The sequence below is a fragment of the Sinohyriopsis cumingii genome, chromosome 3 (assembly GCF_028554795.1).
Source record: "Sinohyriopsis cumingii isolate HCF-2022 chromosome 3, ASM2855479v2, whole genome shotgun sequence".
Taxonomy (NCBI): Eukaryota; Metazoa; Mollusca; class Bivalvia; order Unionida; family Unionidae; genus Sinohyriopsis; species Sinohyriopsis cumingii.
The window spans coordinates 65,695,511-65,722,009 of record NC_142963.1 but is presented as its reverse complement, the minus strand read 5'-3'; the positions used below and the strand labels follow the sequence as shown (position 1 = coordinate 65,722,009).

General features: G+C 34.7%; 1 protein-coding gene across 1 annotated transcript in view; it reads right to left on the bottom strand.

The window, feature by feature from the left end:
• The window catches only part of LOC149803008 (exportin-6-like), a 142,767-nt gene that overhangs the window by 53,635 nt on the left and 62,633 nt on the right, over positions 1–26,499 (bottom strand). Inside the window, exons 10-14 of the mRNA XM_089952548.1 lie at positions 24,985–25,093; positions 20,928–21,020; positions 14,204–14,433; positions 13,485–13,577; positions 5,567–5,717 (exon numbers count right to left, since the gene is read on the bottom strand). Coding sequence (XP_089808674.1) covers positions 5,567–5,717; positions 13,485–13,577; positions 14,204–14,433; positions 20,928–21,020; positions 24,985–25,093 — 676 coding nt within the window. The remainder of the gene's footprint in view (positions 1–5,566; positions 5,718–13,484; positions 13,578–14,203; positions 14,434–20,927; positions 21,021–24,984; positions 25,094–26,499) is intronic.

Genomic DNA, 26,499 nt, shown 5'->3' with positions numbered 1-26,499 from the left:
TTAGTACATGGTTTATGCATAAATACAGTTGTTATACATTTAATTTGCACTGTTTGTTAGTTTCTTTTAGATGGGGTGGTGGTGCTATGGATAAGTGTATTTTGGACTTTACCTTTTCCAAAATGAAATTCCTTTCCTACTTGACCTGACCCAAATCATTGATTTTGGTTTTGTAAACATGTCTATCCCAATCAGAGTCTAGAACATTGGAAATTCCCCATGAAATGCACAGTCCAGCTGTCGTTTACCATATTTTATATTATAAGTTTAGCAAATGATCTTCTTGAAAACATTTGGAACCATTCATAATGAAATATTTCATTAGGATATAGTTTGTTTAGACAAATGTTAATTATGACCTAAGGTCAAGTAAAGGAATCGATAATCTTGTTTATCTAGAAACTATTCATTTGTGTTGTAAGATCTAAGCAGAATTAGTCATATTATTGTTTTGTCCAGCATTTCATTTAGGCTGGAATTTATTTAAATTATTTAATTCAAGTTATTTGTCTCTGGAAATACAAAGTGCTCAAAAATAACATTCTAGAAAACACAGCCTTGGATTTAAAGTTAAATTCAAATAAGGACATATTTTCTGGATTATATTATTGTGATTCAATAAAAGATTTGGCACATCACCACAACACAGACCACTACAAGCACACCAACACTTTTAGCATTGGACTTGTTTTAGAATACCACTAATGTTTATTCAGAACCTAAAACATTAGGACTTAAGTTAGAAATTCTTGGAAAATTTGGAATTTAATTATCTTTTTATTCCAGAGAAATAAATTATTTGTTGAATTTAAACAAAAAACTTGTTGGTTCTCACTCTTTTCTATTATTTATTTCTAGACGATAGAGTTATAATACAATTTTGAGAGAAAATGTTCATACCATTAAATGCAGCAGAAGAGGTGTAACTCACATAATTAGAAAGCTGCTGCAAGACCAGGGAAGGTAACAAGTTCTGCTCATAGAGGTCCCTTCATATGAAACTGAATCCTGTCTGATGAGAGGTCTTACAGTAAAGATAGAGAACATCATCTCAGATCTCCATGCCATGACTTGGATAATGTCATTTAGGAAGCATCTGTGCTCAGATGCCATGCTGTTGGTGACAGCCCAAACCTTATCACCTGACATGCAACAAGTTCATTTGGACTTGGGATAGCATTTATATTCAGAGCAGATAACACATTATCTTCAAGTTGACAGAGACTGTGAAGAAAGACTGCCCCTTCCTACTCTTAGGGTCAAGAACTAGTGAGACCTCTCTCATAATGAGTGAAACCAATTCTTCACAGTTGAACTGCAGGCAGTTTCAGTAAAAACATATTCATGGGTACTTAATTTAATGGATTTGTCATTTAAGATATAAACCAAAATATAACCCCACAGAAACTTCTGAGTAATGATGCATATATATTTTTAAGAGATAATACAGTCATTCTCATTCACTTACATTTTCAAACAAAAAGACTTACTGCCCACTGCAGAAATTAGGTTCAAGCAAGATGCCAACAAAATTTTGCACACATGTACAAACTTAATTTCACAAGTTTTATTAGGACTATAATTAGTTTTCAGTTTTCTTAAAGACTGTTATCAAACAAACACTTGTCAATTATGAATGAGGAACATAAAAAAAATCGATGACAGCAAACCTTGTTTTCTTAAAAAGTTTTATCTTTTCCAAAAATAAACGATTCTTTTGAAACCGAGTTTCCCTCTCTCAACAATCCAAGTGCTACTGTAGCAGTAATAAAAAAAAGTGGGAAACTTGAGAGACAGTACTGCTTTGTATGTATTAAAAGCACATGGTGGAAAGAAGTTGCCATCTCAGTCAAGGAAATTTAAATTTGAAAACCATGAAAACTGGAATCTCAGGAACTTAAAATGATTCACAGTAACTGAAGACATTATGATTGTCACACGGAATGAGAATGTCCTTTCCAGACACCATCATTTGCCACAACTGAAATATGTACACAAACTGTAGCAGTAATAAAAAAACAGTGGGAAACTTGAGAGACAGTACTGCTTTGTATGTATTAAAAGCACATGATGGAAAGAAGCTGCCATCTCAGTCAAGGAAATTTAAATTTGAAAACCATGAAAACTTGAATCTCAGGAACTTAAAATGATTCACAGTAACTGAAGACATTATGATTGTCACACGGAATGAGAATGTCCTTTCCAGACACCATCACTTGCCACAACTGAAATATGTACACAGTGATCTTCATCTCCTGGAGATTATTGTGCTATAAGTATTCCTGATGGGGATGGACATATTTCACTTTCAAACAGATGACAGGAGGTGGAGAGCCCCCATCATGTCATACTGGCGTCTAAACCAGCTGACTTCTTGTCATTACTCCTGCGGCAAGATGACAACTGCAAGCTAAGTAAGGTCCTCTCATCTGCCAAGATATCACATAGCTTGAAACTTGCTCATTTGGTCTAAAAGGCAAAAGATCAGTGACCACTGGGATAAAAACGAACATCTGCAAGAATCTCATGAACAAGTGGCCAAAGGTGAGGGAATCTTCAGTAACCTGAAGTATACCCAACAAGTGAAGAAAATTATGGTCTGCTAGGACAGGGTTGGTGAGTGCATCTTGTAGCATGGCAAATAAAACTTTAATGGAAGTTGCCTAATTAGTATGAGTGTGTGTGTGCTTGTGTGTGATTTCAATTTTTAATGTAGCTTTTTAAAAAAATTCAGTCATATCGATATGATGTATGCAGTGTGGCAGATTATAGTGATGTCTAGCACTGGGTCATCATGCTGCAGACATGCAGCATGATGTTCCAACCAGTCACATTATCCAGACACCAGGCCAACCAGTCCTAACATTACCCTCTTAATGTTGAGAGCCTAGCAAGGTTGCTGTTAGTACCAGTTTTATAAGTTTTTGGTTTGACTTTTTGGTTTGTGGGTATGATCCCACAACCTCCTGCATCCAAGGCGGACTCTCTAACCACTAGGCCACCGGAGTGGTCGCCTAATCAGACTAAAAGGCCTGTTGATATGTGTCATGAAGTTGCCTTGTCTTTCTTGACCAGTGCTAAAAACAATATGATAGCCCAATGCCCTCTAATTTCAGATCAGGCCCATCCTGTATTCTAAAGAGGTGCCTGTCAGGCTTGTCCCCACAAAAAAATCCAATTTGTTAGAGAAAACTTTGATTGTGCTGATGGAATGTGGAAATATATTTTCACATGCCTGCCAAAACATTGTGCAATCTGATTAAAATCAGATCACCACTGTCCTACATGATATGGAGATTGTAACATGGCATGTTATGCTAAAACACAATCTGCTCTCCCAAACCCCAATACATGGTTGTTTCAAGAAAACAATTTTCTGTCAAAAAGAAGAAGAAAAAACCACCACTTTCAGTATATGCCTGTTTCATGTAGTGTATATAAACAGTAAATAATCATGATTAGAGCTGATGTAAAACTTTCCTTTGGACAGTTTAAATAGTGACAATTAAAAGGCCAAAAGGTCAGGTATAAATCACCATTTCACATAATACTAATTGGCTGACAATAGCTAGTGAGATGTGTTTGACAACTGCAATGGGTGAGCCCATGCTAACTGGCACAGGTATGATCAGGATGTCGAACAACCAAATATAGGTAAATCAAAGAGATGCTAGAAGAACAAAAGCTATTACATATCACTGCTTTGAATGAAAATGTTAAACCTATATGCATTATAGGTTTTTGACAAGTTTGTGAACAGCAGCAACGTTTGTATGAGGTCAGATTTTACTGCATTTATAAATGCAAAGCATGATAATTTCAACTGTCAGAATAGCATTAAAGTGTGATTCATGTCTGAAGCCGAATCAGTAATAACCTACAAAATTAAATTTCAGAACTGTTTGAACTTCGTGAAGCACTCCAGCAAAATAAAAATAAAGTGAGGGAGAGGCAATTATTTCTTTGCACATACTGACATAGTTCAACTTGGTTCCAACCAGGATACACTCAGAGAATCCAGCAGAGAAGTTTGAGCTCCCAAACTATCCAGTCTCTAGACAGTGATGAACCAGTGAGAAAAGCGAGAATCTTGAGGCAGTTTACCAATTCTGGTACTGTATATACTGAAAATACTTGGTATCCAGGTCAAAGTGATTCTGAAACTGTCATGGCTGGATGCTGGACACCATACCTCGAAGCAGAGACTGGTGTACTGGGAAAATCAGTCACCATACCTAATTCAGGTGTCAGATATATGTATATCTTGTGTCCTGGCCAGAGCTAATGCTGGAGCTATCATGACCAGGTACCATATGCTATATTTGTCTTGATGTTGGTAATGGATATTTAAGTGGTGTCTGACACCAGTGTCCAGTACTGACTATCCAGGGAAAGATCACCAAAGCCAGCAATGAGGTAAGTGTGTTGTTCAATACATGTCTACTAGTGGTCTAGATGGGCCATCATACCATGTCGATTGGCCTAAGATAATGCCATGAAAAACTGTAATGACTGCAGTGATTAAATGTCCAAAGGGTCAGTGAGACTAATGGCAACTGTATCCTTGATGATGCATTTCTTCAATCTCTCAATCCTTAAACAAAGTTGTCTGCCAGTGATTGTTCCCCATAAACCCTCTGGCCATTCTGTGTACACATTATGTACAAGCCCAAATTATACCCCCAAAAGATGTGCAGGTTCAGTAGTCTGTCATCAGTCTACTAGAAACATTTACACCCCTTACATTCAAACCTGCCAATTGTTATGACACCTGTAAATATAGATATCAACAATGGCATGCACAGGTGAAATCTATCAAGTGTCACACTGAACTTACTTTTAAGATGGCACTAATGGTAATAAAAAATGCCACTGGAAATCACATACTTGCCTTACAACATGTAATAACACACAAACGCCTGATAAAATTGCACTACTAAATTGAAATACTATGGACCCTAGGGCAGGCAATTCAAATGGTGCCAATAGACTTATCATTTGACAAAGTTTGAAAAGTGCAGTGCAAAATATTTGTAAACAATGAAAAGAGACATAAATATAATTGCAGTATACTCTCCTGGTCTGAGAAAATTCCACAGATAATTTCAGTTCAAAAAATGGCACAAACATCAGCATCCTCCTTAGCCCACACTAAAGTAGTAGCTGATGAACTGATAGGATTCTAAAGCCTAATTTTAAGGGAAATCACTCTCATCCATCTTCCACCTTGGCAAGCAGACTACTTTTTTGCACTTATGGTCCTAAAACAAGCCTAAAAAAGGTTCGATCTGTAAGGTAGCAGAGCTTATCCTGATATATTATGAAGAGGAAATAAGTGCAGTATTTTGAGTAAATGATAAATTTTTGATGTTGAAACAATTGTTTCTCATCTTTTCATCATCAGTCTTTGTAAACATGCATTATACCTGGTACTGTGGAGGAGATCTCCAATGTTAGATTATAGACAGCATATATCAAGCCATAAATAAATTTCTTTTTAACTATGACAGAATAATCAATGACAGAAAGCTTGATGCTTGATGAGACAAAGTAGTAAGATACTTACCTCCTTACTGAACAGAGGTAGAACTGAGTTGATAAGGAGCGTGATTACATTAGTGAACTTTTCCCTTTCCTGGTTGTACTGCTGGGCTTCCATGAACAGCTGGGAAAGCCAGGGGGCATAAGCCTTAACAGCTGCTAGGGATTGAGCATGTCTGAAACATAATATGAAACTGAAAACAACTTCAAAAATGATGCTTATGTTCTTTTGGTCAGTCTCAGCAAACTTCACACAATTTCTTCCACCAACTGACATTTTACATCTTTTTTCATTGCCTGATGGGCAACTGCACTTTTACCAATGTTCAGCAGATACTGAGAAATTCCCTACAATCCTTAGAAAAATACAGTGATATTATATGTTGGAAATATTATGTGGAAAAATAAATAGTAATAAAAATAGGGATTACATAAGGTTTGATATAAAATATATGAATGGCAAAGCGACATGTAAAAGTGTCAGTACTGTAATATAACATTATCTAAAATCATAATTTGTGGAGAAATTTTGAGAAAGAATTCTTGTTTTACTAAATTTAGTTTCTCCAATAATACCAAACCAATTACATTAAAATTAGGACAACTTTCTCAACTACATTTGAATCCAGCCCTCCTGGGAAGACGAAAAATGTTTTTCTGTCGATATATAATACAGACAAAGGCAAGTGACTCTTACAGGTTAACATCCCTTTCTACCCACTAGGTGTCCACCATTTTACCTGACTGTACTAGTTTTAATCAAGTGAATTCTTAAAAGAACCTTGCAATGCAGTGAAGGGTGGGAGGGATTAATTATAATGTGTAAGCATTATTAGATAAACATAATCTACTTTAAAAAATCTGCTTTCTCCATCATATACATTACCTGATCACACTACATTATAAAAATAGGTAAGAAGTAGGAAATGCAAAGCATCCTACCTCTACCTGTGTCACCAAGAGTAGCATGACTGCTCTACTAAAAGGATGAACTTCTATTCTTTGCTCATCACAACAAGTGACAATTTGTTTATACACATGCACAGAAGATTCCAGATAGACTGCACATTTATTACTGTCTCACAATCAAAAGTTTCCCAGGCATATCTAGAAAAAGTGCCAAATTTTTATGTCTGAGTCTATGGTTGTGCTTTCATCAATTGGGAGTGGTCACTGTCTGTGCAGCTACCACTAATTCACAGAGGTTCAGTTCTTTTCTAAGTGAGGTCATGCTACACAAACGGAAACTAGAGAAGGCTGACTGGGAGTGCCAGTAAGCTAAACTTGGCTATGTCCCTAATTGACACATTATGTTCAAGGCCAGGCTCATGTAAGTCATTCAAATTCATGAGTAGAAATGTTCATTAGTATACCTGATCCTGTGAGAGTTCAGAGTACACTGACGTATAAGTCGCATGAGCCAAGTGGCCAGTGCTTGTGGGGTTGTCTTGCATTCCTGCCTACTGTTTTACAGTTTATGTGGATATTATCCATGCATCTCATGTAACATCTGAGGGTACATACAGAGTCCTGCAATCTCGTTGTTTTTTGACAGATCAATCATGGAGAGGAAGTGAATAGTAATTGTTGGTTGACTAGTGACAGCATGCTGTTCTTAGGAAGAAAACAAGTTATCACATTTGAAAACCTGAAGCATCAAAATGAAATTGCATGTAGTTCAGATCTATGGATATCATATTCAGCTAATACACTGCTGAAGTTAGCCTTATCATCAGTTACAAGTCATGCATGGTAGTTGCTTCAATGGTAGTGGTGAGTGGGCAATGGTGGCTCAAACTTAGGTGAGTCTGACCATATCTAAACAGGTGATTCCATTAGGAATATTGCAAGTGTATTCTGGATTAATTTGTTACTATCAAAATCATCTCTTCCATTAAATTTGAGCATGTCTGAGATCATGGAATATTATCTCCTGATTGTGATAAGGACTAACTTCTTGTCTTCAAACAGAGAAAGAAGTTAGCAGTCAAAGAGTGGATGCTGAGACTTGTGCGACTTCACTGTTGAGTTTTCCATCACTGACAAGTACTTGATAAATGATGTTCACTAGATGTTATGTAATGTGGAACTTTGGTTTCTTAGGAGTAGAGAATGCATGCCACTATTTTCAGGGTGTGAGTGTGTCTCTATTCCACCCAGGGAGGAACATGCAGGTAAGTTATCCTGGTCAGGACAAGAGGACAAGTGGTTTTCCTGGGCCTTGTTTATGTTTGGTTGGGGCACTAACATCTCCTTTCAATGTAATCTATCAACAGTATATTAAATGCAGTCACTGTCAAGGACCCCCTGAGCATCAGTAAATTTCTACATATTTAATAAGGTCAGATAGTAAAATTAACTGAAAAGGTGCGTTCAGGTTGTGATGGTTACTACTGACGATCATGCTTAACACTATTTATCCAGTAGAGCACACAAAACATTAAACAGATTTATCACAATACATTTTCAATAACTTTACAAATCAAAAGGGATTTGGAGAAGATAAGCTTTGCTTTTGTCTAACTTTCACCGAAATCATTCATCCCAGACATGATGGTACAGTCTGACAACTGATGGATCCTCTTGCTTTCTGCATAATAAAACATACAAATATGGAGCCGATTAGGGTAACCAGTCTACCTGACCAATCCAATTGCCTGAGCACTGACAAAATATGAGATTTTAAATTTCTTGGACATCTTTCCACCTATGTCAATGACAGATCAGAAAATTTGACTAGTTACAACTTACATCCCATCCCTCCTGATTAATTACATGTACCTGTTAGCCTAAACAGATGCGGAAATTTACATACTGTTCTGCGTTAAGTGGTAATTTTGATGTTCTTTTTCAATAAATGATATTTAATAGAAGTATTTCATGTATTGGTTATTAATTTATCATAGTTTCTCTTTTATTTCCATACTATTTCCAAGACCAACTTAGAAAAAATTATTGAAAGCATTAATATAACCAAAACTTCAAAAGAGATTACACACAAACACCATACCATTTGTATCAAACATGTACGACTGAGAACACTGAACATTATGACATGTATGTCATAATACTTTTCAAAGTTTACAAGAATAACATCTTTCTGTATAATGAAATAGAAAAAGATAAGTACGTTATGCTTATATACCTTTACCCTTAAACTTTGGAAATATGTTTATGAAAAAGTATTACAATTTTTTTAATGCATGGAACTGTATACGCTATATTGACTGCTGCACTTTGTCAGTGTCCATTTATGTCATACAATGTGATTTCAATGGAAAAAATTTACTTTCTGTCACTTTTCTTTTGCAAAGGTCCATGCATCACCAGGCACTTTCTTAGGAGTCCCATTTTTACTATGAAGTCAACTGCTATGCACGTTACTGTAGCTTCCTGTCTCAAGTCAATAAAGGAGAGTTCCTACCAGCTACTGTTTGTGCTTCATTGTTTCAAAATCCATATTAACTGCTAAATGAACATGCCAGAAAACAATACACCATAAAACTTAAACGATGTTATATTATGAAAAATAAATTTGGATTCAGAAACACATTGGATGTCAAGTTCTCATATCATGGTGTAAAACTAGTCTGTATCATTATCTAAAAAAAATTAAATGTAATTATCTTTTATTTTCCAATTAGAGACTGAATGTTTAACTTATATTAAGAAAAAAGTGTGATGGTCTTAATTCAAGTCTAAACTTTGTTCTTTATTTCATAAAGTCATAGAAGTTGTTATGACTCTATGGTCTTAAACTAAGTAACAGAAAAAGCAAAACTAACAAGTGTTGTAAAATTTACCAAATAATTTAATTCTCAAAGTTATCAAATGAAAATTTAAGAACTTACAGTATTGTGAATAAATCACAAATAATCCTAAAAGTTCTATCACAAGTCCAAATGTATAGAATTTTCTGAGTTTCAAACATGAATGTACAGATGTACCAAGTCATGAATGTGTTGATGTACTTGTAGTCTTGCTGTATCACAATCATACCATCCAGAATGTCTTTGAATGAATTCACAATACTCCCAAAATGTCAATGGGTGCTTTGTAATTCCAATAAATAATTTAAATACCTAATTCCTCTCAAATTATATCTGAACACAAAAAGTGGTTCCACAAACGACTGATATTAAAATACGAATCAATAATTTTGTTTATCAAAACCATATATAAAATTTTAAGACACAATAAGATGACCAGAATGTGGGTCAAATGTTTGCTTCTAGAACATTCAAATTTTGTATATAAAAAAGGCAGAACTGTAAACTAAAATATCAATAAACATATACCCTATAAACAAGACAAAACTCAGGCACACAGTAGAATTTCCAGGGGAAAAACTCATGTCCTGAACTCAAATCCAAGCAAACATATTTACAACTGATCATTATCTTGAAGTGTAATCTACAATCATGGACAAAAGTTAGCTATGTAATATGTTGTTTAAAACTGACCCTTACAATCATGTAAGAAAGTTGAACACACATTATAGATATACATAACAAAGTGTATTTCTTTCAAGCAATAGCCTCATCCCCATTATGGATAGTGGTGTGTTTAAAAAGACAGGGGAAATGAAAATATGTAGCACAGCATTTCTCACTTGTTTAACTTTAATAATGGAAATATTTTTAAAACCAGCTTCTTTCTCATTAGAATTACTCTCAGTAAACTTATTACATATTGTGAAGCACTTAAATTTTTAAGGATTCATTGCTTGGGAACCAATTTGTCCTCTCTCACAATACATGTATGTAAATGTTTTAGTAGCGAGTCTATGAATATTTACATCTACTGTTCTGCATCAAGCAGTAATAACAATGTTCTTAACAAATGATACTTCATGTAAGTTCCTCTTATTAATTTGTCATAGTTTCCCTTTAATGGCCATACTATTTCTAAAATCTTGTTGAAAATTATTGAAAGCAGTCTACAAATACCTTTACTTGTAGCTTTGAAAAATTGCAGATTATTTGAGAATGCAAATTTTTTAATGCACTAAATTCATCTACACAGTACTGAAGCCGGCTTTTTTTGTCGCTGTTCATGCCATAAACAAAGTGATTTCTTTGGAAAGGTTGCTTTGTCATTTTTTTCCTGAATCTATCATCAAGCACCAGTCGAGAAGTGCAGACCTGCCAACCCTAACAAGACCTCAGTAATTATTTGACCACTTTTCAGAAAGGTGCAATAGAGTATCAATCATGTAATGCAACCGTCAAGCTGGAAAAGATGTATTTAAAAGGTTCAGAAGTATGAGATGAGACTGATGCAATGATGGTAGATATTTGAAGTCCAACTACAAAATTTTAAATTAGTTCCAGTACAGTTTTACAAACTGCTGTTCCAAACCCTTTGGAGCTCAATGAATTTTCTTCCTATCTCTCAACCTGATGTAATCCTGGACTTTTCTTAATTTCACGTTGTGATGGCAATAGTATCTCCCACTACGAGACAAACCCAAATCGACATATGATGTCCAATTAACATGTTGCCTTTCTTGCTTTCTTCCCACCAAGAATATGAATATTCCTTTATACTCTTCTGTATTAGTAAAGATGTTTAAGAAGCTTATTCTCCCTTGCACCTCGAACATGTCTCGATTGCTGGATGTTATTTTTAGAAAAGTTCTAAAAGCAACAGCTTGATCATGAATATATTTTGCATGAAAAAAAATGTGCAGCTTAAAGCGTATTAGGTATTCCTGTACAGATATTCTGGTTCCCAGATCAACTCCTGTGAATCTAATATGAAATCCAATTCCAGATCAGACAAAGACAAGCCAGGATTTTACAACAATCATATTTCCATAAATTCTGCTTTTATTCCATTTCATATTTTAAGGGTCATTTCCAAAAGACTTAGGAAGGTGTTGAGCTTCAATGTTATTTTCTTTTTTATCACAGGTGTTTCATAAAAAATATTAACTTTTTAATGGAAATGATTTTGTTGTTTGTGTGGGGAAAAAAAAAAGAATTTTGGACTTGTAATATGGACTGAGAAACACAATGTGGCTAAGTTGTGATCTTTTTGCATAAAATTGGCCTCTATTACTATATTAAAAAACAAACATTTTTATTCTCCCCACTAATCTTTCAATGTCCATTTCAATAGCACAAAGCTATGTCATGTTTATGAGAGCTTCATTATGCTAGAGGCTTTCTTTGTTTCATTTTTTAGGCATCTTGCTTCACAAAAAATGTTTTTATTATATGCAAAAAAAGAGAGGTAGATTATGCACCATAACTTTTGTTACTGGTACCTTTTATCGTTAACTTGCAAACAGACATTAATAATTAGAGAATACACATTATTCAAATTTCTGCAATTTTGGAATTATTTACTGACAACACTGAGAAATAAAATTCCAATTCCACTCTTTATTCAGACTAAGTAAGTTGGTAAATTGCTGCTAAGCAATTCATTTTGTACTTAATGAGAACTTATATCATTAATAGGGTTAATAACCTGCTATTAGTGCGATTTTCTGATTTTCTAACTATATACTGTCAAACCTAGTTATAATTAACTTAAAGGTTCAAAATTGTAAAAGACCAAATGTTGAATTAGTGACCATTACTGCAATAATCAAAGTGAACACAGCGACAATATTTGTGATGACCTCAGAATTAATATTAACAACTTGAAAGAAACAGGAAATAATTGTGATTTACACCCTTGAAGCCAAAACCTCATCCACCTCCAGTTTTTGGAGTAGTCAAAGAAGTTCTACTAGGGTTACCCGTTTAAAGCCAATACAAATATAAAGGTCACATATTATGAGCAAATCAATATAATTAGAGATAGATTTTATAGCCTTGGCAAACTCATGACTGAGTGAAGTAGGATGTTTTTCAATGCATTATTGATAGACATAATTTGTTCAGTTTATGCAAAATACAGTACAAGATAAACATGGAGAAAAAAAAGCATGAACAAGAAAAATGTATACTTTGATGAAACCAAAACCAAAATGATGTACAAAAATACAGGCTATTTAGTAAACAAATTGTAGCTGCATTAACTGAAAATAATACATACAAGTCTATTTTCTATGGAAAATATTAAAGTGATTACTCTTCTGCACCACTTTCAGCAATCCATTTGGTAATATTTAACAGAAATAGATGACCAAACCAGCAAAATGAAGTATTCTTTTTATGCTAAGTTACAGAATGTGGCATTATGTGCTTCAAAGAGTCTGCGCAAAAACAGAAAATTTATGGTAAAAGTAAACAAACGTCCAGTTTCTGAAAAAATGTGTCAGATGGACTAGAATATTTATGGTGCAATTACTAAACAGAGGCTGGACAGATAGAAGTGTATCCCCGATAGCACTGTGTATATTTCACAGTGTGGGAACAGGCAAAAATTCAAAAGTGGGTGGGGGAATGAGAAATGAATCACAGCATTTCTCACATTTTTTCAATAATGGAATGAAGCCTGTTAATATGTATGATTTAATTTTCATTTTGATTGTTCAAAAGCAGAATCTTTCTCTCATCAAAATTAGTATCATTAAACATTTTTTATTTTTGGTGAAGACCTAAATGTCCCATGATTCTTTGCATGGAAATTAATCTTTCATCTCTCATAATATAAACATATGGAGTTTCAGTAGGCAAGTTCTTTAAAAATTAAACAGCATTGTGTAAAACTTAAAAAGAGCATTCTGTATTGTGTGCTTTAACTGAACTGACAGGTATGTTCTAAGCAATATAGTGGATGTCCACTATTACTTAATTATATCGCTGTGACTTTCTAATTGGGGCAATACAAGATAATGCATCCACTAACAGCAACAACACAGAAAATCAACAAAAAGCACTACATCTGGCCTGTGATGGAAAGAGTATGAAAGGAATAATATCCATTGTGGGGGAATGTGGATTTTCTGTAATCCACAAACGACTGTACTGTAAATTAACACTTACACTTCGACAAAATCTGTCTGTATCACACTCTGGTCAGTTGATGTTAATTCAAATAGCTTTAACCTGGTACCAAACACTGCCATTTGCACCAGTCTGTAAAAATAAATAACATTAGCATAGAAACGAATGTTAAACATCCATGAAAGAGATTCAAAGGTTGGCAACATTCTTCTTGCATACAAGAGTATTGCTTTCTTTCTCAAAACATGACATTTGAAAGAATTTTTCTATTGCATATTTTAATGTATCATTGGAACTGAGCAACAAGCAATTGTCTATAAATATCCTTTCCATTAACACATGAATTTTCCTGGCCTGAGTCCAGTTTCTGCATATACACTGATTATACTGATGACAATTCAGATAGTATGCAACTGCAATGGATGTTTTTTTTTACATCACTGAATGTTACAAAGGATTATACGAGCAGAAATGAAAGAAACAAAATTAATTTGTCTAAATTTACAAAACATGGACACCCAAGTAAGTATAGTAAGAACCCACCATTTACAAAACTCTCAAATAACAAATTCCCTGATTAAAAAGACCTTGGCTCAATCTGAATATGAATGCATTTCTTTCTCATGCTTTCAAAATATAGTTTCAGTCACAAATTTCACTGATCCTTTAATTTTCATTATGAAATAGTTCCACTGTCAATGTATGAGGTAACGGATTCAATTCTGCACGTGAAAAATCAAACAACCATCAATAAGTACCTTTCTATCACAACCTGGCCATCACTTAATCTAGAAGTAAAATTTTCTCCAATAAAATGCTCTGCTAGCCTGCCTAGACCTTGTAGCATTGAAGATAGATCTCTAAGGGAACAGTGAAGTCTTCGTATCTCATTCTCCGCTCGAACATTCAAGTGGCGACCATTATTAACTGTTACTATGTACTGTTCTAGACCAAGGTAGATCTCTGACACTTCTTGGAACATCTCAAACTATAATGAGTGAAAGATATGACTTCAAGTATAATAATAGTATGAATAATAATGAACTATTATTATTGTCAATAACATGTATTGATATTTCAAACAATCATATGATTTGCAGCACTAGGTATAATATTTTATTTCACAACAATGTAGTTGTCTTTGTTTAACTCATCCATCTGTCTGTAACTCAATTCCTCTTAAAATGTTTCATGGAAACTCACAAAACATTGTTGATAGCTTATCCATATGGTAATTACCTACATTGTTATGTTCCCATCGCCTGGTCCCAGGGGAAGGATAGTGTTAGGTGTGGGGGTGAGAGGCCAAATATATAACAACTGCTAGTGAATTACATTTTTTGAAAGAATATTTTCTCACATATCTGTGCATGAAGCCACAGAAGGAAGGCACATGAAATTATCTGATTTGTTCCTTTCATGATTGTGGTTTGGGGATTCAGATTCCTTACAGTGGGTTACCTCCCTTTCCAAAGATAATGCCATTGTCTCCACACTAAATCTGGGGTTAAAATGCTTCATGCAGAAAACTCTATGCTTCGATAATTACATTATTATCACTATATACTGCATTTACTGAAATATTTTCTCTACAATGGCTTTAGTACAGAATGTGAAGATTTCTCTTTAAACATAGGAGGAAAAAAATCAGGAATTTTGGCATACTGATATGAGGAAGAGGGCTCATGATCTTACATGGTAGCACATGGCAGCCACCACAAATAAACCAATAATGCTAAAATGAAGTACATCTGAGCTGTCCTGGTTTTCTTTTGGATTTAAATCTGATTAGTGAAGTCAATATGTTCATATAATAATAAGTGGAGGCAATCGAATCAGGTTTACATGACTCAGGGGTCAAAACAGCTTTCTGGTAGTTATTTAAACTGAAAGAGTATAAGCTGTGAGGAGTATGAAGAGATATATGTAAAAAAAATCCAGAGATTTGTTATAGCAAGCCATGAAATTAGCTATAGTTTTGGTTGGTTTAAAAAACTATATGGCATGGGTTTATGTACCTATGTCCAAAAACAGCCAACAGCACCTGCACTCCTTTAGCTGCAAAAGGTTTAAATGCCTAAAATTAAGTTAATAACAAGAGTCCCTCAATGGTACTGATTCTCTACTGACAATTTTTTTTTCTCAAAGAATTCAAGATAATCCCATTTCTTCTATTTACCTGTGTGCTGAAACCATCGCTAATATTCCTGAGTGCAGTAATAAATACAGAATGCTAAGGGTAGAAGACACTTTGTCCCTCTCCCTCTAAAGTTGAGAGATACACAAAATGTTAGACAGAAAAAGGAAAATAACAACACATAATGTGCTAATAGTTATGAAAATGAGACGAACTTACTTGCTTTGACAGTTCTGCCACGTTAACTTAGTGGTCTGTAATGTACTATCCTATTTTCCTTGGATACTTATATTATTGCAATAAAAGTGTTGCCATGTTTTCAAATACCTGTGAAAACATTAACATGTCAATATCTGGTTTTCTTTAAATGAGATGCATCATGGAATTTCTATTCTGGTTCTGATTATCATGCAATTTCATTATCTATGAGCATTTATTATAACAAATTCTAACTTACTCTTCATTTCAAAGAAACAAATCATTAATTAACTGACAAATTCTGTATTTGCATAAATTTATTATCTTGTCTTTATTTCAACCTCAAAATAAATTAAATCTTCCTTGCTGAAGGGGTTACTTTATTCTCAAAAATATGTTACACTAACAGCTGTCAAAAACTTTACATTGCAACTTGGCTGACTTCCATAAACCTTGAATGCTTTCATTGCAAGATATGCCGTTTTAAACAGATGTTCATTTCCATCATATATAACCACTGCTAGTGCCAACATAAGAATGGTTGGACATCCAGGCATAGTTTTCAATTTGTTCCTGATGAAAAAGTAAGCTCATGGTCAAGATTTGTAGGATATAGGACAATAAAAAAGCAACACTGAGAGCTTTACAAAATTTCAAATTAACTTCTGTGGTGGCTATACTGGATGTAAGATCAGCACCATGTTCATTTAGAACAAACAGGACATCATTAAAAGACTCTGGACAAAACAAATCTAGCCAACATGACCATTCAATAGATGGAGTAACAATAGCAAGATTTTCAAGATGTCCATCAAGGAAGCCATATTTGATAAATGCCTGGCACCACTTGTGTTTAGGACCAACTAGATATTATAAGAAGTCTTTTGGTAAAAACCCTATATTTATTTGACCATCAACTCTTAAGGAGTAGCAATAACAAAATTTTTCAAGATGGCAACCATCATGGCCATGCTGGATGTATAATCATTTTCATTCTGGATCAACTGAACACCATAAGGAGCATTATATGAGAACCCAATGTCGATATGACTTTCCATCTTGGAAAGGTAGCATAATAGCAAGCTTTTCAAGATAGCCACTTTGGTGATCGTATTTGATGTCAGATACTGTCATTTAAGGCCAACTAGACACCATAAGAAGTCTCCTGCTGAAAACCAATGTCAAAGACTTTCCGTTCTGGAACAGTAGTGATAATAAAATTATCTTGCTGGATGCTGTAGCAGCCATATTGGATGTCAGACTGGCACAGTGTTTATTTAAGACCAACTAGACTTCAAAAGAAGTCTTTAAGTGATTCACCATGTTGATATGACTCCATTCTGCAGGAGTAAAGATAAAGATTTTCAAGTTGGGTGTTGTCGCAGCCATAATGAGTTGCAATATTATCATTTATAATCAACTAGATACATAGCTGCCAACCTTCCAGGCTCACAATTAGAGAAAATAGGGATAAAAAGTCGTGAATTTGGACACGAATTCGTGAATAATACTATGACAATAACTCCATCCACTCGGACTACTCCGACCGTCAATACTACACTATATCAAGTTCGCAAAATAAAAATAAAACACTATATATATATATATATATATGCAGAAATATTTATTTATCAAGACATGATACTGTGGCAGACTTGAACTTCCTCAACTGCTTGATCGTAAATTTGTTTTCTAAACAGTTCCGACTTCTTGCCTGCTGGTTGATCTTGGGGACTAAAATTGCTGACAAATTTTCTGCAGCTAAGGAGGCCTTAAAGTCTGTCTTATTCTTCCTCACTAAAGAAAATACTCTTTCGCTGTCACTGTTGCTGTGAGGAATGCACAGGAGCTGCAGCATTTTTGGTTCTTCCATAGGAAAATTTGGAAGCGATTTTCGAGTCCGGGAACATATGTCAGAACAAATGTTTAGCATGGTCTCCAGCTGATAAAGGTAGATTGTGTTCGACACAAGAAAACTCACAAATAATGCTTCAGCGTTGGTAGCCTGCGGGTCTTCCACCAATGGTTTAAAATATTCCAGAGCTGAAATCTGCGAATTCTTAATTTTCCCAACTTCTACTTGTTTTTTGCAACCGACATTCTTCCTCACATCGTCTCTGCGATGGCACACTGAGTGCAAAAAGCATAAATGAATATCAATGTTTAATGGCAGAATGCACGGCCAAGTTTTGATATATTCCAAATTAAACTTCACTTTTTGAGTAATACATTTCTTTTTCCTTGGCGGTGAAGACATTTTCAAAATCTTACATGTGATGCTGAACGGTAACTTGAATCAGTGTTTTGATGCATGCGCGGAGCAAATTTCCGGTTAGGCCCCAGTTTCTCTCAAAAGCATTTGTAAAACTACTCTTATACATATAAATTAAAATAGGCTAAAATGCTTGCGACCGGGCCAACTGTACTAATTGGCTGTAGATCTACTAATATCGTGACCAGCGGTACTGGACCGTTTCGGCAACTGCGAATATCATGACTAGCGCTTAACGGGAAATCGGTTATTTTATTAAAGATTTAAAATAACTAAGGATCGGAAAATTTGTGAATTTTTGTCTTACGGCGTGAATTTGTGAATCGCTGAAAAAGTCATGAAATTCACACCAAATTCGTGAGGGTTGGCAGCTATGTAGATATGATACAATGTCTTCTGGTGATAACCCCATGTCAATATGACTATCTGATCTGGCAGAGCAGTGATAACAAGAATTTCATGATGGCTGCCACAATGGTTATATCAGATATTGGACTGGCACCATTTTCATTTAGAACGAACCCAACATTATCTGAAGTCTCCTGGTGAAAACCCCATGTCAATATGACTTTATGTCCAGGAGGAGTAATGATAACAGATTTTGAAGATGGCTGCTATGGCAACTATACTGGATGTCAGATCTTCACCATTTTGATTTATTAATAACATGACCTCATATGAAGTCCTTTTTTGAAAACCCCATGTTGATATGTCCATCCCTTGATTAGTAGCAAGATTTTCAAGATGGGCAATGTCGCAGTCATAATGGATGTAAAAGTGAGACCATTTTCATTCTGAACCAACTAGTTCTCTGGATGAATGTGTGTATAAGGAATCATTGCAAACATCCAAGTAGCTTATGAGAAGTAGTGATAACGTGCTAACAGTTAGATGGATGACAGATAATGTACAGCAGGCAATCTTTGATCAATGACCAGCAGAGATATAAAATACCTCATCACATTCAAAACAATTTTTTCTAAGCATCTGGTTGAATATTACAATTTGATTTTTTGATGGATTTTATATACTGTCTTTCTTCCCTTAAAATCATCTAAACATTTCAAAGTAAGAAGGCCTATAGCTTCAACTGCTTCACAACAGAAACTCTTTAAAAAACAAACTGAACATGAATAACTTCTTTAAGCATCCCTATAACTAGGTTATATTACTTCTGAAGTTACTGTGGTTTTTGTTTTATTGTGAGATAAGTCACATTTTCACTGATCTTGAAAAAAGAAATTATTAGTATTACAAATACTGAGGAGTTTGGATAATATGTTACAGGATCACAGAGATACACATAAATGGGAGATAATGACAATCAGTTTGGATAATATGTTACAGTATCACATAGATACACATAAATGGGAGATGATGACAATCAGTTTGGGTAATATGTTACAGTATCACAGAGATACACATAAATGGGAGATAATGACAATCAGTTTGGATAATATGTTACAGTATCACACAGATACACATAAATGGGAGATGATGACAATCAGTTTGGATAATATGTTACAGTATCACGGAGATACACATAAATGGAAGATAATGACAATCAGTTTGGATAATATGTTACAGTATCATAGAGATACACATAAATGGGAGATAATGACAATGAGTTTGGATAATATGTTACAGTATCACATAGATACACATAAATGGGAGATAATGACAATCAGTTTGGATAATATGTTACAGTATCATAGAGATACACATAAATGGGAGATAATGACAATCAGTTTGGATAATATGTTACAGGATCACAGAGATACACATAAATGGGAGATAATGACGATCAGTTTGGATAATATGTTACAGTATCACATAAATACACATAAATGGGAGATGATGACAATCAGTTTGGATAATATGTTACAGTATCACATAGATACACATAAATGGGAGATAATGACAATCAGTTTGGATAATATGTTACAGGATCACAGGGATACACATAAATGGGAGATAATGACAATCAGTTTGGATAATATGTTACAGTATCACATAGATACACATAAATGGGAGATAATGACAATCAGTTTGGATAATGTTACAGTATCAATGAGATACACATAAATGGGAGATAATGACAATCAGTTTTGATAACATGTTACAGGATCAAAGGGATATACATAAATGGGAGATAATGATAATCAGTTTGGATAATATGTTACAGGATCAAAGGGATATACATAAATGGGAGATAATGACAATCAGTTTGGATAATATGTTACAGGATCAAAGGGATATACATAAATGGGAGATAATGACAATCAGTTTGGATAATATGTTACAGGATAACAGGGATATACATAAATGGAAGATAATGACAATTATAACCCTTTTTATGATCCTATGCAAATGTCAAATCTCTTTAAATGTTATTCGAAGCAAATGTCTCAAGTATTTTCTTCTCTGTATCTCTCAAATGAAAACTGATTTAATGAGTCATATACTATTATGTGAGAACATATTTAAGCAACTTAGCTTTAATAAATTTTTGACTCAATTGATATATTGTAAAGAAGCTATGAAACTACTGCAAGCAAAGTAATCGCTGATTCATCTCCTCTTTGAATTAAAAATGATTATGTCCCTTTCAATATCTTGGCTGACATTTTCAAGGCCCATTCTTTATTTTTACAACTGTACAAATTTACTTTTGACTGATATGATAGTGTTGCTAAAATGTATACCTACCTAAGTTAAATATAGAAAAGTATTTGAAACACAAACAATTAATAGTACCAGAAGAGTAGATAGTATGCCTTAGGTTTTGTAGAAATTGAAATCCCTCCAGCACACATATTATTGACTATAAAATAAATATGCTTGCAGCTGCTTAAATGTTCCTTGCAAGACTTACCAAAATCTGAAATGTTTCAGCTGTAACAATCTCAGCCAATTTTGCTATAACCTCCAGGCACTGTCTTAAGAAATGCTGCCATTCTGTTTCTTCCTATAAAGGTTAAAAGCAAAACATAAATAACAGAAGCACTCACAAAACGTCATCCAGATTCTGCTCTAATAAAAACAGTTTACTAACTTTTTCAAGCAGAAAAATGTAATCACCATAACAACGTATTTTCAGCTGCATTACATTTTCATACAGACATTTATCTACAAGAAGCCTTTGATGAACTGTTATCACTCAATTTGTTCCAAATAGCTAGAACTTAACAAGACTGTAATTATTAATAGTTCAATATGATTTGTTTTAATGCCATGTCAGCACAATACTGACTATAAATAACCAATGAAAACTTAAGTTCTAAAAACGATAAAGGAAAAAAACTTCAGGAACATCAACATTCCCTATTTAAAATATAGTACCAACAAAATAGTACCAATACTAAAGATACACATGTACTACTACAAGTAAGTAAAAGATGTTAAAATTCTTTAAAACATATATAAATACAAGATATATGAAAAAATATAACATCCTTAAGGCATAAAATACTTAAAACAAAGGGTCTCAACCTGTTAATATGAACTCACACCTGCCAACCCTAACAAGACTTCAGTAAGACAGTCAATATTTTTCCATAAGTGAAACTGGAAAAAGTCCATTTGAAACTTTCAGAAGTGTGTTCTGATGCAGTGAAAGCAAAATTATGTCCAACTCTGTAGTCTAAATTACATTTAGGCATTAGTGATTTCCAGTTCAGTTTTTGAAACTGCAGTTACAAACCCCATGGAAGTAAATGGCTTCTTGCCAGGCATCTCAAGTGGACAGAATCAGTAGTGTTTTATCTCCGAATTTCACATGGATGTGGCAACTGTCTCTTGCACAATAAGTAACACTCCAATCAACACATGATGTCCAGTTAATTTGTGTGATAATTGTTGCATTTCCTGTTGTTTTCCTTCCCAATAAGCTGAATATTGTTTCATACATCTTTGCTAATTCTTTGAACTTCATAAGAGGTTGATTTGTCCCTTTTGTTACCAATGCATTTTGTTTATTAGACATTTCAAGCAAAACTTAATCAGGAAGGAGTTTCGCATAAAAAACATGGGCAGACATTAAAGCATCTCTGAGATACTCCTGTAAAGTTAATCAGATTCTCTGACCAATTCCAGTGAATTTAATACGAAATCCTAGATCTAGACCAAACCCTGACAAGCTAATATCTGATTTTATATCAACAATCATATTTCCATATTTTTTGTTATTATTCCACAAGTCCATAATTTTAAAGCAATTTCACTAAGATGCAGTGGAATCTTACAGGTTGGCAGGTCTGAAAACTGCACTCCCTCAAAAAGTCCAACCTTTTCTCTGGTGGTATAGCATTACAAAATCTTCAGTTCACATCGCCTCACATGGTGCAAATTGATGTACATGACAAGAATGTCTTCCACTGTCAATGGACACTGGCAAGGTATGCACTCTAGTCAAGATTCACCCTTCAAAAAGTATGTACATGTCAGGCATGTGTGTCCTACACAGAGTCAACACAGTACCACCCTCACCTGTAATACCAACATTACTAGGCAGCAAACAGTATCAAATACATGCAGCATCATGTCTCACCCAGTCACATTATCCTGATACCAGATCAAGAAGTCCAAACACTAACTTCATAATGCTGAGCGCCAAGCAAGGCAGCTGCTAGTATCATTTTTATATGTCTTCGGTATGACTTGCCCAAGGTCTGAACCTGCAACCTCCTGCATCCAAGGTGGACACTCTAACCACTTCGGAGCAGTTGATTTTTGCTGTTTCTAGATGAGGTCAAGTTCACATCCCACAAGGTCATAAAATTTGGTTTCTGAGCATAGAAGCTTTGGTATTTGGGTGTAAAGGTAACATTATATGTGAGAATAGATGAGAAAGGATTCGAGTATACTTAATCAACATACACAGTGTTTTAAAAACCAATTAAAAATATAATAAAGTTCGAACTTGAACTAAGGAATGTTCTACCTGTCTTTAAACAGCACTTGAAAAGATGATGAATGCACTTGTATTACCCATATTATCCTATGGATTAAATGAAGGTGATGTCAACAGGCACCAATAGCAGAAACATTCCAAAAGTGACATTTATTTGTTTGCTTTGTTTTTTTAATCCTGTTGGCATGTTCAGTCACTAAGAAATGTGTCAATGGGTATCTGGGTACTCAAGTACCCGCCCATTCAGTTCGAGGCTCATGTCTTGTGACACTGATCCATCGTATTCCTCCATCTTCTGATCTTAATATCATCAACATGTGCAACCATTTGGCTATGTACTCAAACAGTTTCATTATGTTCTATTTATAGTTACAGTAACTGTACATGACAAGCTTTGAAGAAAACAGTTGGGTTCTTGAATTTTAAACCTTTTGTCACAGATTAATTATAGTTTGATACACACTTACGTAGTGGACCAGTATATATTGAAAAAACATGGCACTAAATATTATCAAGTAAAACAGGCTTTATTGATGTGACTCATGGATGTTTATGACGGAAAATGTTAGAGAAGACGAATTTTGTTAAACAGAACATGTTGCATCAATATTGCTTCCAAAATTTTGAAAGAGGATTCTATAGTAATATAATACAGCAAATATGGGGAGAAAATAATTATCATGGATTAGGTAGATGGGGTGGGGTGGTGGGTTTTACAAGGTGATTTTGTGTCAATTTCATTCAATGATGTACATCCCCATGATAACCTTATTTTTGATCAGTCTACTGAGAGTATCAATACAAATAATGGTGTTCCGTAATTAAATTCCTGAACTAGTATAAGTGATTTGGCTAATTTATGCATTTAGGGCAATCGTCATCGTATCTGAAGTCACAGAGTTGAGATTGCGACAAGAAGTTTGAAGGAGAAAATAATTATCTTTCATATCATTTCCGTGATTCTTTCTGTTGTCAAAGACATTTTTATGTTATGAAACAGATATTAGACCTGACTCCAGTCAGCAAATACTTGTGTTATTATATACGTGTACTGCACTAGACCAGTCCCAACAATCAGACCAGTTTACAGTACTAGATGAGATTTGATGGGTTTAAAAAAATTGATACTGTTAATACTTCAGTCAAATTAAGCAACATATTTTCCATATATATCAAGTCAAGCCTAAATACCCAGATGTAGTTAACTATCTCAAGGTAAAAAACAACATACATCATGACCAGTGAGAATGTACTGGCACATGATGTAAGTCACTTCAAGAAGTTTAAACGTTAACACTTAAATAAAAATTGTATACTGTGAAAAGTACATATTTATATGTATTACATGTCTAGCAGCTTTTGGCAAATTAAGAATTGTTATAGGCAAGGAAACAGTTGTATTTCTACCCAGAATTCAATACTAAAAGTGACAGAAACACTTGGAATGTAATGCAATTTTAAGAAACACTGCATTCAAGTGCAAAATACTAATTCTTCTGCTAATTACTAAGTGTGAGTATTAAAGCAACTGATCACAAAATTTAATCCTATTTTAAAATTCTTGTCACAAAGTAAATTTCAACTAAAAGTGTAAATTTTAATCTGTAAGAAAGTGGATTAGTTTTGTTTTAAAGAGTAACTAATTAACACTAAGAAATGTGACACTGTTCTAAAGAGCACTAAAACTATACAGCACATCAACACATGAAAGGTCATATCATGCCCAGGGTTATACCAAGCCCACAGGCATGGCCTAGTTTGTGCTGAATCTGAACCTGCACCATTCTAGCTACAAATACAGTATGCTAACTACTGACAAAACATAGCTCTGCAAACCCTAAGGGAATAGCAATGCTTCATGGAGGATAAGTCTAATCTGCAAAGCAAACTTTGATGTACCTTCCTTTAGCACAGCTTTCAAAATCTTTAATGCAAAAAATCTTCATGCAAAATGTCAAATATGAGGCTGCCTCTACAAACTGATCCTTTGAGGAAGAAGACAAGACAGAAAAGTGCTTACATTGTCATCTAGCATTTCATCATCCAGTTCTTCCAGTTGTGACTGATTGTATCTGAATTGCAACTTCTGTAGAATATGGGTGACCAAAGAGGTGAGTGCTTCTTTGTACCTAGAATATAAAATGTTTACAGGTATTGTTTTTGGTCTATCTATTACTGTCACTGCACTCATCTACTAGAAAAGTCAGCATGGCACTTGGAGAGTTGGATGAAATGCAACTTAAAAGAATAGAGAGTGGCACCTATCTGTAGTATTAAGCACAGGTTGATGGAACCATATCTGCTATGTAGATGCAAAGGACCATGTTCAAGCTGTGGGAAATTACAGTTATGGAACCTTATCACTGCTTTCTAAAAACATTTATATTCTATATTGCCTCCTATACAAAATGAGTATTAGTGCCACCATGTAAAATTTGACCCGAGATATGATCTTAACAGTTCATTTATGTCACAACGTCTGTGATGTCATCAGCAGGTAATGTGCTTGTGTATTTAGTCTGGAATATGGCATACATGCATTTACTTTGTTTCTTGTAGTGTATTTTGTTTATATAATTAAGCCTTAGGTAGCATAAAAAATGAGCATATAATAAAAAGGTTATTGCATTTGTATGGGAAAATATGAACTCGTTTTGTCGGATGGATATACTGCACTCCCAAGGTTGTGCAGTATTCCATCCAAAAAACTCGTTCATATTTTCCCATACAAATGCAGTAACCTATAAATACACTGCTGCACCACAACCATTATCAACTGGGACCATCTCATACTGGGTAGTTGCCCCTTATCTTGGAACATATTCCTGATGATCAGCCACTACCTGTTGGTGGGTAGGCAGCTAGCTCTTGTCCTCATGCTTCATTCATAACCAGCTGGATGCACTTTCTGTAGTTTTGTCACGCGCCTGAACTGCCACTTTGCAGTTTCTTCCTGTTATCATTAGAGCGCTGAGCATCTTCCAGACCAATTGAGTAGGAAAGGCTGCTCTTCCCACTTCTAAGAACCTAGTACACCATCCCCTGTTCTTCTATGTCTCCTCCAGTTCTGCATACTTGGTCAACTTTCTTACAAGAGCCTCTTCACCTATCTCCTCTTAAGAAATAGTCAACTCAATCACTACTGGCTTCCTCCTATACACTGACCAAATCATTAGAGACATCTGAACGACTTCCAGATAAAACAATTTCTTCCCAAGATCTACACTGAGGATCCCCTCTTGTAGTGAGGTGTTAATGATTTCTTCATTTCTGACAAAGGTGATGAATCCTGGTCTTGATGGTTCTGTAACTTATTTCTACCTCTCTAAGATGTCTGTTACCTCTTGGAAAACCCCTGTCCTGCCTCCATCTGTGGTGGCCTTATATTAGTGCAGTTTGGCATGTTTACAAGCTGTGCTCTAGGTTACTGCTTTTAACTTCATTACACATAGTATTTTTTTTACGGATCCATCTGTGTAAATTTATTGGAGGTGGAAAAAGATCTTACACTAGCCTAGCAGTCATGGATCCAGAG